Here is a 16,217-nt window from a genome sequence, read left to right as displayed (position 1 = left end):
CCGCCCCAGGGCCCAAGGGGACACCCGGGGGACGACCAACCGGCGCCGACCGCCACAAAGAGGCTCCAAGCAACCATTGCCGAGCAATGGTGCCAGAGTCCCAAACATTAGCGAGCAACCAGCACCGGGCGGCCGACCCCAAGGGGACCCCAACCACAGGGCGGCGACTCCGAGAAAAATAATGTGTATGCAAGTATGCATATAATCCAATCGGAAGGCGGGGCCGCCGGCCAGATCCGACCCAACATCCCCCCCAGGGATCCGAGAACGTCGCTCGCACGACGCACCAGACCCCAAGAGGGACGAAGCCCGGGAAAGACCCGCGCAACCACCCCCCAGAAGAAACCGCCACCTCATCGCAAGAAAAACGCACGCCGCGGACAAAATCCATGTACAATTCCGAAAAACTTAAGCTAAATCTCATCGTGAGTAACGCACGCCGCAAGTAAATAAGTTTTATATACAATATCCAAAAGCTCAACTCAACCTAAAAAAGAAAAACAGTTACACGTCGCCGATATTTATAAAGTTTGGGTCAACAAGTCCCTGTTGCCGAATACGTTCATCCTCTTCTTTGCGAGAAAGAACCCGTTCCGCAAACGCGGAGAAGGCACGCCATGCCTACCTGTTCTACAAATTTGGCCAACGACCGTTGCCAAAGTCAGATCCTGTCCAATAACGGCGGTCAATTCGCCTCGCTCAAAACCCCAGAACGGGCATGAGGCCAGAATATGCTCCGGAGTGTCGTCAGCCGAGGAGCAATACCGACACGTAGGTGTTTCCTCCTTACCGATTCTATAGAGATAGGACCCAAAACACCCGTGTCCCATGAGAAGCTGGGTAATACGAAACGTCAGGAAGCCAGAACGCCGATCCAGCCACAGGTCAAACGACGGGGAAATGGCCTCTCTCGTTCTCTTACCGGCCAAGCCGTTGTCACCGATGTGCTCCAACCATCGTTCACGCAGGGAGCTCCACTCCGATTCTCTCACTGCCGAGGGAGAGTCAACGGTATAAGTGCCGTTCTCCTTTAACTCTCGTAAGCGTAAATACTTACGACTCAAAAAATCCGCGTATAAATGGAGCGGCGGGATCCTTGCTAGCAAAGTCGCAGCCTCGTATGACACGGTGCGATATGCCATTATGGTGCGCAGTGCTGAAAGTCTGAGCGCTCTTCTCATGATCCGCTGCTGATTTTCGAAAGATAAGGCTTGGCTCCAAAAGGGAGCCGCATACATGGCTATGGAAAGGGCAACTGTATAATACAACCTGTGCTTGTTTTCTATTGGGCCTCGTAAGTTGGGCAGAATGCCGCACAGCGCCCTGCTGACCTTTGAGGCCTTTTCAATAACGTACTTTACATGTTTGCTGAAGGACCATCTTGGATCCAATATAACACCGAGGTACTTCATAGCGTTGGATATAGGAATCCTTACATCCTCGTACTCGAAAAAAGCATTCCGCGGATGTTTGTCAAAGAACATGGCCTCGGACTTAGGCCATGAAATCTTGAGGCCAAAATATCCAATGTTCTTCATGATGTATTCGAGACATTCGGTAGCCAACGCGCATGCAGCATCAAAATCATCCTCCTCCGCGAGCAACAAAGTGTCGTCCGCAAAGCAAACGATGTGACATCCTTGCGAAAGAAGAGTCCTAAGGACCAAGTCAAACGCTAGGTTCCATAGGAGGGGACCCAATACGGAGCCCTGTGGGACCCCCCTACGAACCCTCCTCGAGCGTCTCGCTCCGTTCATAGTTCGAAATCGGATCCTTCTACCTCCGAGAAACGCTTCGACGATACGGCGGAGGTATTTCGGGATACGCTTAACCCGCAGTGCGTACCTTATGCCTGGGAACTTAATGGAATTAAATGCGTTGAAGATGTCAAGATACAAGGCCAGAACACTCCCTCCTCTTGCTCGAGCCTCCGTAATGATCTTCCGCACGTGAAAAAGAGCGTCTGTGGTTGATCGCGACTTTCTAAAACCAAACTGGTTGTCAGAAAGGTTATAACTTAGATTTTCCTCCAACCAGTTATTTATTCGGTTTGCTATAATGCGCTCGAATGCTTTGCCGACCTCACTCAGCAGGCAAATAGGCCGAGCTTTAGGTACTTCACCCAGAGGGGGGGGCCTCTCCCTTGGGTATTAAGACTAGATCGGCTGTCTTCCATGAGGTCGGAAAAATCCCATACTTGAGATATATGGTGAAGCTCTGAGCAACACGCTCTACCATAGCGGAAGGGAGCCTATTGAGGACTGTCCCTGATAGCACAGAAAAGTTTCTGCAACATTGTAGGAACATAACATTGAAACATTGAAACTGTTACAGTTATGTTGCGTAATGTCTCTGAAACGTCTCTGCAAGATTGCAGCAACGTCAAAATGTCTGCTTTGGTCCGCAAGAAACGTTTATGAAATATTACAGAATGTTTCTTGAACATTTCGGTGAGGTTGGTGCAATATCCTTTTTGGTTTCACTTGCAAGATTGCAGAAATGTAAAAAAAAACGTATATATGCGGGAATAAATATTGTTAATAAAAAAACAATTTATTAAATCACAATAGTTTTATTTTTTTATTTGTAGAAATAGGTTAGTATTGTATAATATTTCAACAGATTAAACATTTATATATTTATTATATTAATTATATTTATTATGATAATATATTATTTATTATATTATTTATTATATAGTATTAATATTAAAATTTATATTGCATCATCATCAGCGTCCGCTGTCTTCTGATGTTTACTGAAAATGAAAATAATAGTGTGATAAAAATAACGAAAGAGCATGTTATTTATTTAAGAGGACTTAGTAATAAAAAATTTAAACAAATAAGAAAAAAGTTAAATTAATTTTGTACTTCAAAAATTTATATATATAATTAAGAATTTCAGTATTTCTTTTATTTTTTCACATATATTTTATATACTATTTCTAAATCGAAAATTGGTCATTATGTAATTTTTTAATATGTATTATAATCAAAGTTATAATTTTTTTCATTTTGTGTACAAGTCGACTCCGCTTTCAACGAAAGTTCAGGCAATGAATAGTTCGTTCGACCAATAATAAGAATACCATCATCAAATATATGTTATCTATATAATGTATTGTTTTATATGAATATGTTATTAAAATTCCTTTTCGCGCTTAACGCATTCCTTTTCACGCTTAACGCGCATGATGCATCTACTCTTATCTAACATTCGGTGAACAACAAGGATAAATATGCTTCATACACAACATGCGTGAAACGGAATGCATCTTAAGTATTATAAAAAGGCTTCGTTGTTACTTGAATATAATATCCAAAATACTATAAAAGATGTAAGATGATTAGTTCATTATTTCATCGTTCCAAAAGCTTTCGGTCAATTCGAACAAAAAATCAAACAATTTAAGTAACTGGAATTCTAATATATTAAAGGCAATTTTTTGTATTTTGTTTTACATTATATGTATAAGATAATTTAATAATAAAATGTAACACATTAGGAAAATTGTAGAAAATTAATATTTTATTGTCCAGTACCTTTTTAAAAATCTATTAATTATACAATTTTTAAAAACTTACGTTTTTCTTTGTTCAAGACTGCGCTCGTGTCTTAAAGTGCCTTTCACAAGCTACTTGGAGATATAATGTGTGATATCTTTCTCTGTCACTTTGTCATCCGTAATACGCACAGCTCCTAAAACATTGATTAATATTTATATTTATAGTACTGTATTGAAATTAAAGTAAAATACTAAAAATTAGTCGCACAACATTTCAAAACTTACGTATAATACACTTCGCGAGCAGCAAATCTTTGAACCTCATTTTTTTTAGCTTTCCAGCCCAACTATATTGTACAGCTATCTCATTTGTGATCGTTCTTTTTAAAATGTTTATAATCAATTCTCGGCTATCACGTCCGCCGATTCTATTCAACGAAATGGCCTATAAAAATTAATTTATTACAATTAGGAACATATACATATATTACACATCGACTGATCTTTTTCGCAAGCTCGCATCTCAATTTTACGAAATTTCTGATTTTTCTGCTAAAACGCTTCGGGGTTGCCAGAATTAATGATGTATTTTAAAGTTTATGTATGTGAAAAAAAATATTCACCATTTGTTCAAAAAAGTCTTGGTTTTCAAGATCCTTCTTCATATTTTGAACTTCCTCATTGGTTTTTAATGGTAGAGCTATAAATTCCTGCAAAACTGCCATTTCATTATTTTTTAGGGTACCATTTTGGTTTTCTTCTAGTTTGCTGAGCCGATCATCTATTGACTTTAATTTCTCAAATATTTGATTTAGTCGTCTGAATATTTCAGGCAGCACATCTACAAAAAAATAGAATACAGACTTTCGGACACACATATAATAATTGTTATTGTTCGGGCGTCGCTTTACGACGGTCGCCCTGAATCTGGATTCCACTCAGAGTTGAGCGAGAAGCGTGGATAACGCGAGTCGTAAATTCGCGGGAGGAAGGAGGATTAAAGCACTCGGAACACAGATTGCACAAAGAAATATATAGTCTTCATTTCAAAAACGGAAAAGACGCGAGGGGGAACAACGGATCGTGCGCCGCGGATTCGGAAATCTTCTGAGTCGTTCGTAATTTTCTGCCAGGGATCGCGAACGGAAATCTTGTCTCAGCTTCTCGCATCGAAGCCTCTCGCGGAGCGGAGATCTTGTACGCGTCGAACGGAAATCTTGAGCGCGCGGCAGAAGAACGATCGCGAGCGGAGCACGACCGGAAGTTTTCGGACCCCTCGCTAAGTAGCACACTTAATGAAAAAAATTATGCGTGTGGTCGCCACGCGCGTTAGAAGTGAAACTTCTGAAGGCAAGGCTTTGCCATAACTTTTCTGAAATTAATACAAAAACAATGCAACGGAATTAGTCACTCCAAGCCGCCCGCAACTCGAAAATATAATGTTATACGCAGTTCTCACTATATCCGTCTTGCCAGTGCCGTACGCCTGATCGAATTTTCGTGACGCGTTTTCGAGTCGCAAAATCGAATTTACTTACCGATCCAAAAGGAGTTTCACTTTGTACGCCTGTTGGTCGAATTTTCGTGACACTATTTCGTGACGTTTTTTCGTGTCGCACAATCGAACTTACTACCGTACCAATTAAAGAAGTTTCATTTCGTACGCCAATTGGTCGAAAATTTTCGTTACACTTTTCGTGTCGCATAATCGAACTTACTACCGTGCCAGAAGAAGAACCGTCTCGCCAACGCCGTACGCCTATTGGTCGAACTTTTGTTACATTTTCCGTGTCGCACAATCGAACTTACTACCGTACCAAAGAAGTTTCATTTCGTACGCCTATTGGTCGAATTTTCGTTACACTTTCCGTGTCGCACAATCGAACTTACTACCGTACCAAAGAAGTTTTATTTCGTACGCCTATTGGTCGAATTTTCGTTACATTTTCCGTGTCGCACAATTGAACTTACTACCGTACCAAAGAAGTTTCATTTCGTACGCCTATTGGTCGAATTTTTGTTACACTTTCCGTGTCGCATAATCGAACTTACTACCGTGCCAGAAGAAGAACCGTCTCGCCAACGCCGTATGCCTATTGGTCAAATTTTCGTTACACTTTTCGTGTCACACAATCAAACTTACTACCGTACCAAAGAAGTTTCATTTCGTACGCCTATTGGTCGAATTTTCGTCACATTTTCCGTGTCGCACAATCGAACTTACTACCGTACCAAAGAAGTTTCATTTCGTACGCCTATTGGTCGAATTTTCGTTACATTTTCCGTGTCGCACAATCGAACTTACTACCGTACCAAAGAAGTTTCATTTCGTACGCCTATTGGTCGAATTTTCGTTACACTTTCCGTGTCGCACAATCGAACTTACTACCGTACCAAAGAAGTTTCATTTCGTACGCCTATTGGTCGAATTTTCGTTACACTTTCCGTGTCGCATAATCGAACTTACTACCGTGCCAGAAGAAGAACCATCTCGCCAACGCCGTACGCCTATTGGTCAAATTTTCGTTACACTATTTGTGTCGCACAATCGAACTTACTACCGTACAAAGAAGTTTCACTTCCGTTACACTTTTTCGTGTTGCGAATCGAATTCACTACCGTGCCTAAAGAAGTTTCACTTCAAAAAATGAACGCGTGGTCGCCACGCGCGTTAGAAGTGAAACTTCTGAAGGCAAGGCTTTGCCATAACTTTTTCTGAAATTAATACAAAAACAATGCAACGGAATTAGTCACTCCAAGCCGCCCGCAACTCGAAAATATAGTGTTACACGCAGTTCTCACTATATCCGTCTCGCCAGTGCCGTACGCCTGATCGAATTTTCGTGACGCGTTTTCGAGTCGCAAAATCGAATTTACTTATCGATCCAAAAAGAGTTTCACTTTGTACGCCTGTTGGTCGAATTTTCGTGACACTATTTCGTGACGTTTTTTAGTGTCGCACAATCGAACTTACTACCGTACTAAAGAAGTTTCATTTCGTACGCCTATTGGTCGAATTTTCGTTACACTTTTCGTGTCGCATAATCGAACTTACTACCGTGCCAGAAGAAGAACCGTCTCGCCAACGCCGTACGCCTATTGGTCAAATTTTCGTTACACTTTTCGTGTCGCACAATCGAACTTACTACCGTACCAAAGAAGTTTCATTTCGTACGCCTATTGGTCGAATTTTCGTTACACTTTCCGTGTCGCACAATCGAACTTACTACCGCACTAAAGAAATTTAATTTCGTACGCCTATCCCTTACGGAAAAAAACTATTGGAATGCTAATAGTAACTATTGAAATGATAATAGTAACTATTAAATGCCAATAATTATAAGCAGTGATTACTACTGCAATGCTTACTGTAATACTGGTAATAAGTAGTGTCCACTACGCAATTATTACTATTGACCAGTGTAAATTATTAGAATGTAACAGTAGATACTACTGCCATTAGTGCAAAAATTTAACAGTATACACTGTTATACTAATCATTCAACAATGCGAATTAATAGTGTGCAGAAGTTTGCAATATTAAACCAAATAGTGCACATTCTGTATGGTGCAGAAGTATATTTCCGCCATGGATGCACTTATGAAAGTTTAATTGGTATATATATATATATATATATATATATATATACCTAGGTTTCCTTATTTTTGTCTAGTGAGGCCCTTGTAAGGATTTGATAAGGATGTTTTAACTTCTTAAATACTTATTTATTAGGGCTAACCGGATGAGGTCCCGATCATTATTTATTAGGCATGCCATAAGAAAAATTTTCTTATTTTTGTCTAATAAGGTCCTTGTAAAGATTTGATAAGAATGTTTTAACTTTATAAATATGTTTTTTTTTATAAATATATTTACGAACACAAAATTTCATAATAAGCCGGCACTGGTTTCTGACATTCACCTGACATTAAGAAATATTATATCATATATCGAATTCAAAATTTTATTACTCTTTTTTAACTGAATTTGTTTCTTGATGTGATTTTTGAAAAATTATATATTTGCGCTGGTTATGACATATGTAGACTATATATAACGCTTACATCAAATTAAGAAGTAGTCTACCACGTAAGGCAGTTGGCTCACGATGCAGAGGTCCCGAGTTCGAATCCCACCAAGGTAAGTATGTTTTTCAAATACGAAAAAATATTTATAATCATAGACTGCATCTTAAGAAATAAATTTAGTTAAAAAATAGTAATAAAATTTCGAAATAAATATTTTTTTATGTCGGGTGAATAATTATTCAGTGAAACATGTAGAGAGTACTAGTGCGGACGTAACACTACTAGTGCGAATTCCAACAGTGCGCGAAATTACTATTGAGTAGTGTGCACTAATAGTTACGAATAGTTGTCATTTCAATAGTTACTACAAGTTTTTCCCGTGAGGGATTGGTCGAATTTTCGTTACACTTTTCGTGTCTCATAATCGAACTTACTACCGTGCCAGAAGAACAACCGTCTCGCCAACGCCGTACGCCTATTGGTCGAATTTTCGTTACACTTTCCGTGTCGCACAATCGAACTTACTACCGTACTAAAGAAGTTTAATTTCGTACGCCTATTGGTCGAATTTTCGTTACACTTTTTGTGTCGCATAATCGAACTTACTACCGTGCCAGAAGAAGAATCGTCTCGCCAACGCCGTAAGCCTATTTGTCAAATTTTCGTTACACTTTTCGTGTCGCACAATCGAACTTACTACTGTACCAAAGAAGTTTCACTTCCGTTACACTTTTTCGTGTCGCGAATCGAACTCACTACCGTGCCTAAAGAAGTTTCACTTCAAAAATATAAGTAACTTTGATCCGCACTTTAAGCCGAAACGAGCGAATAGCGCTTCAAGCAGCGATTTAAGAGTGAGAGAGCCGTGCTGTCTTTAGACGAGGATTGATACGCGACAACTTTCGGCTATGAGTTCGGGCCCACGACTTGAGGCTAGGAATCCTCAGCAACGACTGACTGTCCGGCGAGCGAATTCGCCGTTTACTCAAGAGGGTTGTTTTTCAGAAACGAACGCGCGATGAGAGCTGAATCGCTATTCGTCCGTATGGTCACATCACGCGTCACAACAGCCGTTTCCGTGCTTCGACAAATAAGGGAGCACTCTCGTAACGCGTGATCGCGATCGATGGGCTTCGAGGGCGCGGGGATCGCGGGGAACGTATGTTTTGAACAAGTTCGACAGAGCTCGAACAACATAAACATCGGTATTTCTCGATGTTAAATATAATAATGTTTTCGAGCCGATGTTTCGCGTAGGAAAGTTCGACGGATCTCGAACATACCGCCCGCCTCGGAACGATAGTTTCGAAATAATGCGTGATAATAGAAAAACACAAAACATCAGCGCGAGAAGTTTACAGAGACATACAGAAAATTAAAGGGGCAACGCCGCCCGCCGTGGAATAACATAGACGAATTGCTTAAACTAGCTTAGAATATAATACTTAGATCTAACGCGCGTCTCGCATTGACGCAAGAAGTATGATTAATTGCTCGTCGCCTCGCTGTTGACCGGTAAAACGCATAGTTTTACGATTGGCCTTTGGTATTCGGAAGTGGCCGTTTTCACGGTCACTACGCGCGTGAAACCGTCGGGCCCGGGATGGCATTGCGTTATGCGGCCGAGCTCCCATTTGCACGGGGGCAACGTGGGATTGCGCAAGAGGACGAGTTGTCCGAGACCGATCGGCGTTTTGACCGTTCGCCATTTTGCTCATTGTTGTAGAGTGTTCACGTAGTCGTTACTCCACATTTTCCAGAATTTTTCGGTAATGTGTCGGACTAGTTGCCATCGAGACAAACAATTCTCGTTTAGATCGAGCAAAGATGGTTCCGGGTTGACCGTGAGAGCGGATCCGACCAAAAAATGACCGGGAGTGAGACATTCGTAGTCATCGAGGGTGTCGGCGAGAGGAGCGATCGGTCGAGAATTCAGACACGCTTCGATTCTACACAATAAGGTCGAGAATTCTTCGAAGGTTAAAGTATGATTCCCTAAGACGCGACGCAAATGAGTTTTGACACTCCGCACACCCGCCTCCCATAGCCCGCCGAAATGCGGGGCTGAAGGGGGGAGGAAATTCCACGTAATGTTATCTGACGCGGTTAAATTTAGAAAATTTGGGTCTTGAACGGCGGATTTGTACGCTCGATGCATTTCTCGGTCTGCCCCGACGAAGGTAGTTTCGTTATCGGAATACATACATTGCGGAAGACCGCGACGAGCGCAGAACCGGGAATAAGCGTTTAGAAACGCGGGAGTGGAGTAATCTCCAACCAATTCTAGGTGGATGGCCTTCGTCGCGAGACAAACAAATAAGGCTATGTACGCCTTGCGGGAGGTAATACCGCGACCGGAGGAAGCGCGAATAAGAACTGGTCCCGCATAATCCACACCGCAGTGCAGAAAACTGCGAATTGTCGAGGTTACGCGTGGCTCGGGCAGATTGCCCATGATTTGAGTAGGAACTGCCGCTCGCTCGCGCGTGCATGTAACGCAATTATGTATAACCGCTTTGACTATGTTGCGCGCGCGAATGATCCAGAAGTCGCGACGGAGAATATTCAAAGTGAGCTGAGGTCCCGCGTGCAGGGCTCGTAAGTGAGCTTGATTTACGAGGAGCTTGACAAGGGGGTGCGAAGATAATAAGATAGGGTGGCGTAAGGGAAACGGTAAGGGAAACGGTAAGGGAGCGTTGCCGAGGCGCCCACCCACGCGTAGAACTCCGTCTTGATCTAAAAACGGTCGAAGAGAGAGAATCGAGCTTTTAGTCGATAGGTTTTGATTTCGTGACAACGTTTTGATTTCGCTCGAAAACAGATCGGCTTGAATTTGTTTAAACCAAAAGGTTTTAGCTTGATTACATTCGGGCGCGGAGGAGAGGCGGTCAGCGCGAGGTTGAGCGAGTCGGAAGGTCAATCGCGACGACAGAAACGGGTAAACTTAATCATATACGCGGTGACGCGAATCAACCGAGGCCATGAGGAGTATTTCGTGGTGAGATCCCATTGACCGGGGGCGTGACATTGCAAAACTATAGTTTTCTCCTTGAGGGGAGCGCTTTCGGGAAGACGCGTGTCGCCGATCGGCCATTCGTCGGAATTGAGAGTGAGCCAGGAAGGGCCGTGCCACCATAGTTCATGATTTAGAATTTAATCGCCGAAAATGCCGCGCGACGCGCAATCCGCGGGATTATCGTTAGTTGAGACGTGTCGCCATGAGGCACGCGGAACGAGAGCTTGAATTTGAGTAACGCGATTGGCGACGAACGTCTTCCATCGCGAAGGATCTTGAGCGATCCAAGCAAGCACGATGTTGGAATCCGTCCAACAATAATACGGAAGATTTTGATAACCATTTAACGCTCGAACAAAATCAATAAGTCGCGCTAGAAGCAAGGCCGCACATAATTCGAGTCGAGGTATGCTTATCGTTTTCAAAGGAGCGACCTTAGATTTACCAACAAGCAGCGATATCGTGACTTTGCCCGACGAAAACACTACCTTTATATAAACAACGGCGGCGTAAGCATGATTCGAAGCGTCCGCGAAACCGTGTATTTCGGAACGTTCGGCATCAGGCCCGAGGCCGTTCCAACGAGGAATTTGCACGTGACCGAGAGCTGATAAACGTGAATATATATCGTTCCATCTCGCGTAAACCGATTCGGAAAGAAGCTCATCCCACTGGATATTAAGTTGTCAGAGCCTTTGCATGAGGATTTTCGCGGCGATCGTGACAGGCGTGGCCCAGCCCAACGGATCGTAAAGTTTCGCGACAGCGGACAATATGGTACGTTTGGTATCGGGAACTTTATCCGAAAGCGCGACGCGATATTCGAAAACATCTTTAGAGGGGTTCCACCCGATACCGAGAATTTTGAGCTGTTCGTCTTGCGCGAAGGGCTTTTTACCGGCTAGCCCATGATCCGCGACGTCAATATCGTCTAGAAGAGAGGGGGAGTTACTTGCCCATTTCTTTAACTCGAACCCGCCGCGTTTTAATAAGGCAACTAACTGATCTCGAATTTGTCGAATATGAGGCTTGTCGTCAGCTCCGAATACGGCATCGTCGATGTAAATATGTTCTCTGAGAATCGGAATGGCGAGGGGAAATTGTTTACCCTCGTCGATAGTTAATTGCTCGAGAACGGCAAGGGCAAGAAAGGGCACGCAGGCTTGGCCATAAGTCACGGTTAGCAACAGGAAAATAATTATCGCGTCGTGAGGAGACCGTCTCCATAAAATTCTTTGGTAATTTATATCGCGAGAATCGACGAGAATTTGGCGATACATTTTCGCGATATCCGCCGAGTAAACGTATTTGTATCTGCGCCACCGCGCAATTATTGCGGAAATATCGGTTTGCTTTTTTGGACCAATATGCAAGTGGTCGTTGAGAGAGGTACCGTTAGAGGTGACGCTTGACGCGTTGAACACGACGCGGAGACGTGTGGTAACGCTATCTTCCCGAATCACCCCGTGGTGTGGAAGATAGACGCTTTGTTCGTTGTCTTGCGCGGGAGATAACGGTCGCATGTGTCCGAGACGTTCGTACTCGTCGAGAAAGTTATGATATTCTTTCATAACTTCCGGTTTGTCACGAAGTCGACGAGTTAGCGAATTTAACATTTTCTCGGCTTGAACCCGAGACTCTCCGATTTCGATAGGAGGGCCTTTCTTAAATGGGAGACGCACGACGTATCGTCCCTCCGAATTTCGAGAATGAGTCGAGCGGAAATGCTCTTCGCAATCCTTCTCTTCTTGTGTAAGAGCGGATCGCTGCGGAAGCTCCTCGATTTCCCAGAACCGGCGGAGTTCTTTCTCCAGCGAGAGAGAGCAAATATGATGCGTTGAGATTCGAGGAACTTTCGCTGAGGAATGTTCAGGAAACGCGGCTGAACTGACGGGTCCGGAGATGACCCATCCGAATATAGAATTTTGCGCGATAGGTTGCCCGATTCCCCCTTTCCGCACGCCGTCGAGAATAATCTCATTATAGAGATCCGCTCCAATAATGAGACTGATTGGATCGCGACTCGTCGGATCCGTGTCGGCTAGCGGTAAGTCGGAGAGATATGAGATGGACGAAATATCCGCGTTGCGTTTCGGAATGTAGGAGGTTACGGACGGGAGAATGAGCGCCGTGGTCGAGAGGGACGGGACGAGAGACGCGCGCGGTGAAATGAATATGCGTGTCGCGTTTTGAAATGTCCCGGCGTTAATTCCGCCGACGGCGGAAATCGAGATCGGCATGCGAATCCGTTTGACTCGCAAGGTTTGCGCCAAGTTCTCCGAGATGAACGTCATCTCGGAGCCCTGGTCGAGTAACGCTCTGACGACGGCGGTACGGCCGGACGAACTGCGGACCGTGATCCACGCTGTCGCCAATAGAATCGGTGAACGATTTTTCGCAGCCGCGAAAAGAGAGTTGACCTCCGATTTCGAGTCAGAGGCTTGAGGCGACGAGCAGTTAATCGCCGCATTGTCCTTTGAGGACGAACTGTCGCTAGAGACAGCGCCTGTGGCACTGAAGCAAAAGTCCGAGTCAGAATGCAGCAAAGAGTGATGCCTTTTATGACATACGCGACAAGAATATTTACTTTTGCAATCCTGCACGGAGTGTTTGGTACTTAAGCAATTAAAACACCTTTTGTGTTGTTTAATGATCTCTCGACGCTGACTCGTATTCTTGCTTATAAACGATGGACACAGATTTATGAAGTGTGACGTTTTACATAAAGGACACGGAGTCGAGTCGTTGGCGGAGGCGTTCGCGGCGTGCACTCGCGAAGAGTTCGCAGATTTCGACGCGGTTTTGCTTGAGGAACCGATCGCACAGTCTTCGAGCGCGCGGGTACGAGATTTAGGCTGCGAGAGTCGTGTCGAAGGCGTTGTCCTGGAAGTAGCTCAGGGCTGCTCGGCTCGATTCAGGAATCCGATGCAGAAGATCTGCGTGGCCGTCGAAGAACGGAGCCCAGAGCTCCTTTAGAGATTGAATGCGGGAACGCACCTTCGCCGGGGTTAAGTTCCTCTTCCCGATTTTCTTGAAATTATCGAGATAACGCTCGATCGAACGTTGAAGCTGCAACTGTTTCCCGAGATGCTCGGACATGGTGACGAATATGCACACTTGTCACACACTCGACCCTCCACACGCTTCTATCCGGCTCGAAGGACCAAAATGTTCGGGCGTCGCTTTACGACGGTCGCCCTGAATCTGGATTCCGCTCAGAGTTGAGCGAGAAGCGTGGATAACGCGAGTCGTAAATTCGCGGAAGGAAGGAAGATTAAAGCACTCGGAACACAGATTGCACAAAGAAATATATAGTCTTTATTTCAAGAACGGAAAAGACGCGAGGGGGAACAACGGATCGTGCGCCGCGGATTCGGAAATCTTCTGAGTCGTTCGTAATTTTCTGCCAGGGATCGCGAACGGAAATCTTGTCTCAGCTTCTCGCATCGAAGCCTCTCGCGGAGCGGAGATCTTGTACGCGTCGAACGGAAATCTTGAGCGCGCGGCAGAAGAACGATCGCGAGCGGAGCACGACCGGAAGTTTTCGGACCCCTCGCTAAGTAGCACACTTAATGAAAAAATATAAGTAACTTTGATCCGCACTTTAAGCCGAAACGAGCGAATAGCGCTTCAAGCAGCGATTTAAGAGTGAGAGAGCCGTGCTGTCTTTAGACGAGGATTGATACGCGACGACTTTCGGCTATGAGTTCGGGCCCACGACTTGAGACTAGGAATCCTCAGCAACGACTGTCCGGCGAGCGAATTCGCCGTTTACTCAAGAGGGTTGTTTTTCAGGAACGAACGCGCGATGAGAGCTGAATCGCTATTCGTCCGTATGGTCACATCACGCGTCACAACAGCCGTTTCCGTGCTTCGACAAAGGGAGCACTCTCGTAACGCGTGATCGCGATCGATGGGCTTCGAGGGCGCGGGGATCGCGGGGAACGTATGTTTCGAACAAGTTCGACAGAGCTCGAACAACATAAACATCGGTATTTCTCGATGTTAAATATAATAATGTTTTCGAGCCGATGTTTCGCGTAGGAAAGTTCGACGGATCTCGAACAGTTATCGTAATACAAAAATAAGTAATTTTGTTTTTATTAATTTAATGCAAGTATATCAAATATATAATTTTGAAATATAATATTTTATACTAACCGTTGCCTTTGCCTGGAGTGACTGAGGCTTCTTTTGCAATATTTTTTTTCAAATTAGGATAGAATTCCTCGCTTTGCATCTTTTCCTTGGTAGGTTTATTGACAATAAACGATTTTGGCAATAATGGTGGTACTGGAAGTGACTTTTCCTTAGTCACTTGTTGATTTTCAGAAATACTATTATTGTTTTGATCGCTGTCGTCAGAAGTTGAAGACGTCTTTTTTTGGCGTGGTATACGTTTCTAATATGAAATGTCGATGTCGGAAATATCCAAGTCGGAATATTCTTGGGCAAGTTTTACTTTTTCAATCCCTGATGCGTACGTACCTGAAAATTAATAGAGAAAACGACATAAAATCTTAATATTAAATAACATACATTAAAATTGTAAAATAATTTACTCACCTGAGGTCCCAAAAACGCGCAGAATTTTATGAGCAGTCCAAGTACAATCAGGACTGGCTTCTTCCATGATTGCTTTCCGAATTTTTTTTTCGTTTGTATAAGGCAGCCAGTGACACATTGTTTTATTATCAAATAACCACGATGATGGCACCAACTGCAGTCCGTCATCAAAAAGCGCTATTGTAAATCGCGACATTTTCAATCTCCTGTAAATATTCTGTCTACCTATGAAAGCAGTTAAATTAAATAATTAAAATAAATCTAGCTTTATATATATACAAAACAATATTAAGTTAGTATCAGACTATGCATTGGAGATTGAGGATTGAGAATTAAAGGTTGAAATTTGACCAATTGTATTTGATCAAAATGTATGTCATATAGAGGTGTGCGAATAGTTCGAATTCGAATCGAATTGAATCACAGTAGATTATACTATATGACATACTATATGACATACATTAATACATTTATTACTACGCAAGACAAGATAGAATGGGTAGAAATTTGTTACATTTGTTAATTATGTAATATAAATTGTAACAGTAATATATATTGCTTCCTCATAGAGAAAGCTTTGTTTTCGTAAAAAAAATTTTTTTTTAGTTGCTTTTGCCAATGTGTTCAGAATGTTCTAAAATGTCGAAAAATCGCTATTTTAAAAAATGTCGGTATGTGTGTATGTATGTATGTGCCAAATTTACCGAAATTTCTATAACTCCAGAACTGATCAACCAAATTTTAACCAATTATATATAAAATAGGGGTAGAAAAGACTGAAGAATGGGTGTTTACGATAATGGCTATCCGAGTAATTTCCCCTAGGACCGAAATATATGATAAGCACAGCCATCTACCACCATCATGCTTCGTGACAACTCAATGATGTCTGGTAAAGCCAAATCAACGGGCAAGTTGCGAGTTGCGAGTTCCGTGAGTTTGTAGCAGGTAACCTAAAAAATACGATATAAATTATTTGATTATTACAATTAAAAATAATCTGTTTTTAATTGTAATGTATGGTATTCACTTCATTAAAATTATAATTATGTAACACAATCATGTATTTTTAAAGTATTGTTTAAAGTAATGCCAAAG

General features: G+C 43.0%; 3 protein-coding genes across 3 annotated transcripts; all 3 read right to left on the bottom strand.

Annotated features, from left to right (window-relative positions):
• Nucleotides 1-2,576: 2,576 nt before the first annotated feature.
• Nucleotides 2,577-14,951, bottom strand: LOC139823744 (uncharacterized). The gene is made up of 5 exons (XM_071796250.1): nucleotides 14,715-14,951; nucleotides 4,132-4,349; nucleotides 3,794-3,953; nucleotides 3,588-3,702; nucleotides 2,577-2,758 (listed from the first exon to the last, which is right to left on the bottom strand). The coding sequence occupies exons 1-4, from the start codon at nucleotides 14,791-14,793 to the stop codon at nucleotides 3,638-3,640; spliced, it is 522 nt and encodes a 173-aa protein (XP_071652351.1). The 5' UTR covers nucleotides 14,794-14,951; the 3' UTR covers nucleotides 2,577-2,758; nucleotides 3,588-3,637.
• On the bottom strand, nucleotides 11,240-13,652 carry LOC139823749 (uncharacterized). Its single transcript, XM_071796254.1, has 3 exons — nucleotides 13,551-13,652; nucleotides 13,042-13,408; nucleotides 11,240-12,993 (listed from the first exon to the last, which is right to left on the bottom strand). Exons 1-3 carry the CDS (start codon nucleotides 13,650-13,652, stop codon nucleotides 11,240-11,242), a joined length of 2,223 nt encoding a protein of 740 aa, XP_071652355.1.
• On the bottom strand, nucleotides 14,904-16,217 carry LOC139823745 (uncharacterized). The gene is made up of 3 exons (XM_071796251.1): nucleotides 15,915-16,217; nucleotides 15,120-15,344; nucleotides 14,904-15,041 (listed from the first exon to the last, which is right to left on the bottom strand). The coding sequence occupies exons 1-3, from the start codon at nucleotides 15,970-15,972 to the stop codon at nucleotides 14,956-14,958; spliced, it is 369 nt and encodes a 122-aa protein (XP_071652352.1). The 5' UTR covers nucleotides 15,973-16,217; the 3' UTR covers nucleotides 14,904-14,955.

This window comes from Temnothorax longispinosus, unplaced genomic scaffold (genome assembly GCF_030848805.1).
Source record: "Temnothorax longispinosus isolate EJ_2023e unplaced genomic scaffold, Tlon_JGU_v1 HiC_scaffold_17, whole genome shotgun sequence".
In the NCBI taxonomy this organism is placed as follows: Eukaryota; Metazoa; Arthropoda; class Insecta; order Hymenoptera; family Formicidae; genus Temnothorax; species Temnothorax longispinosus.
The sequence above is the reverse complement of the archived record's forward strand: the minus strand, read 5'-3'. Positions and strand labels throughout refer to the sequence as shown.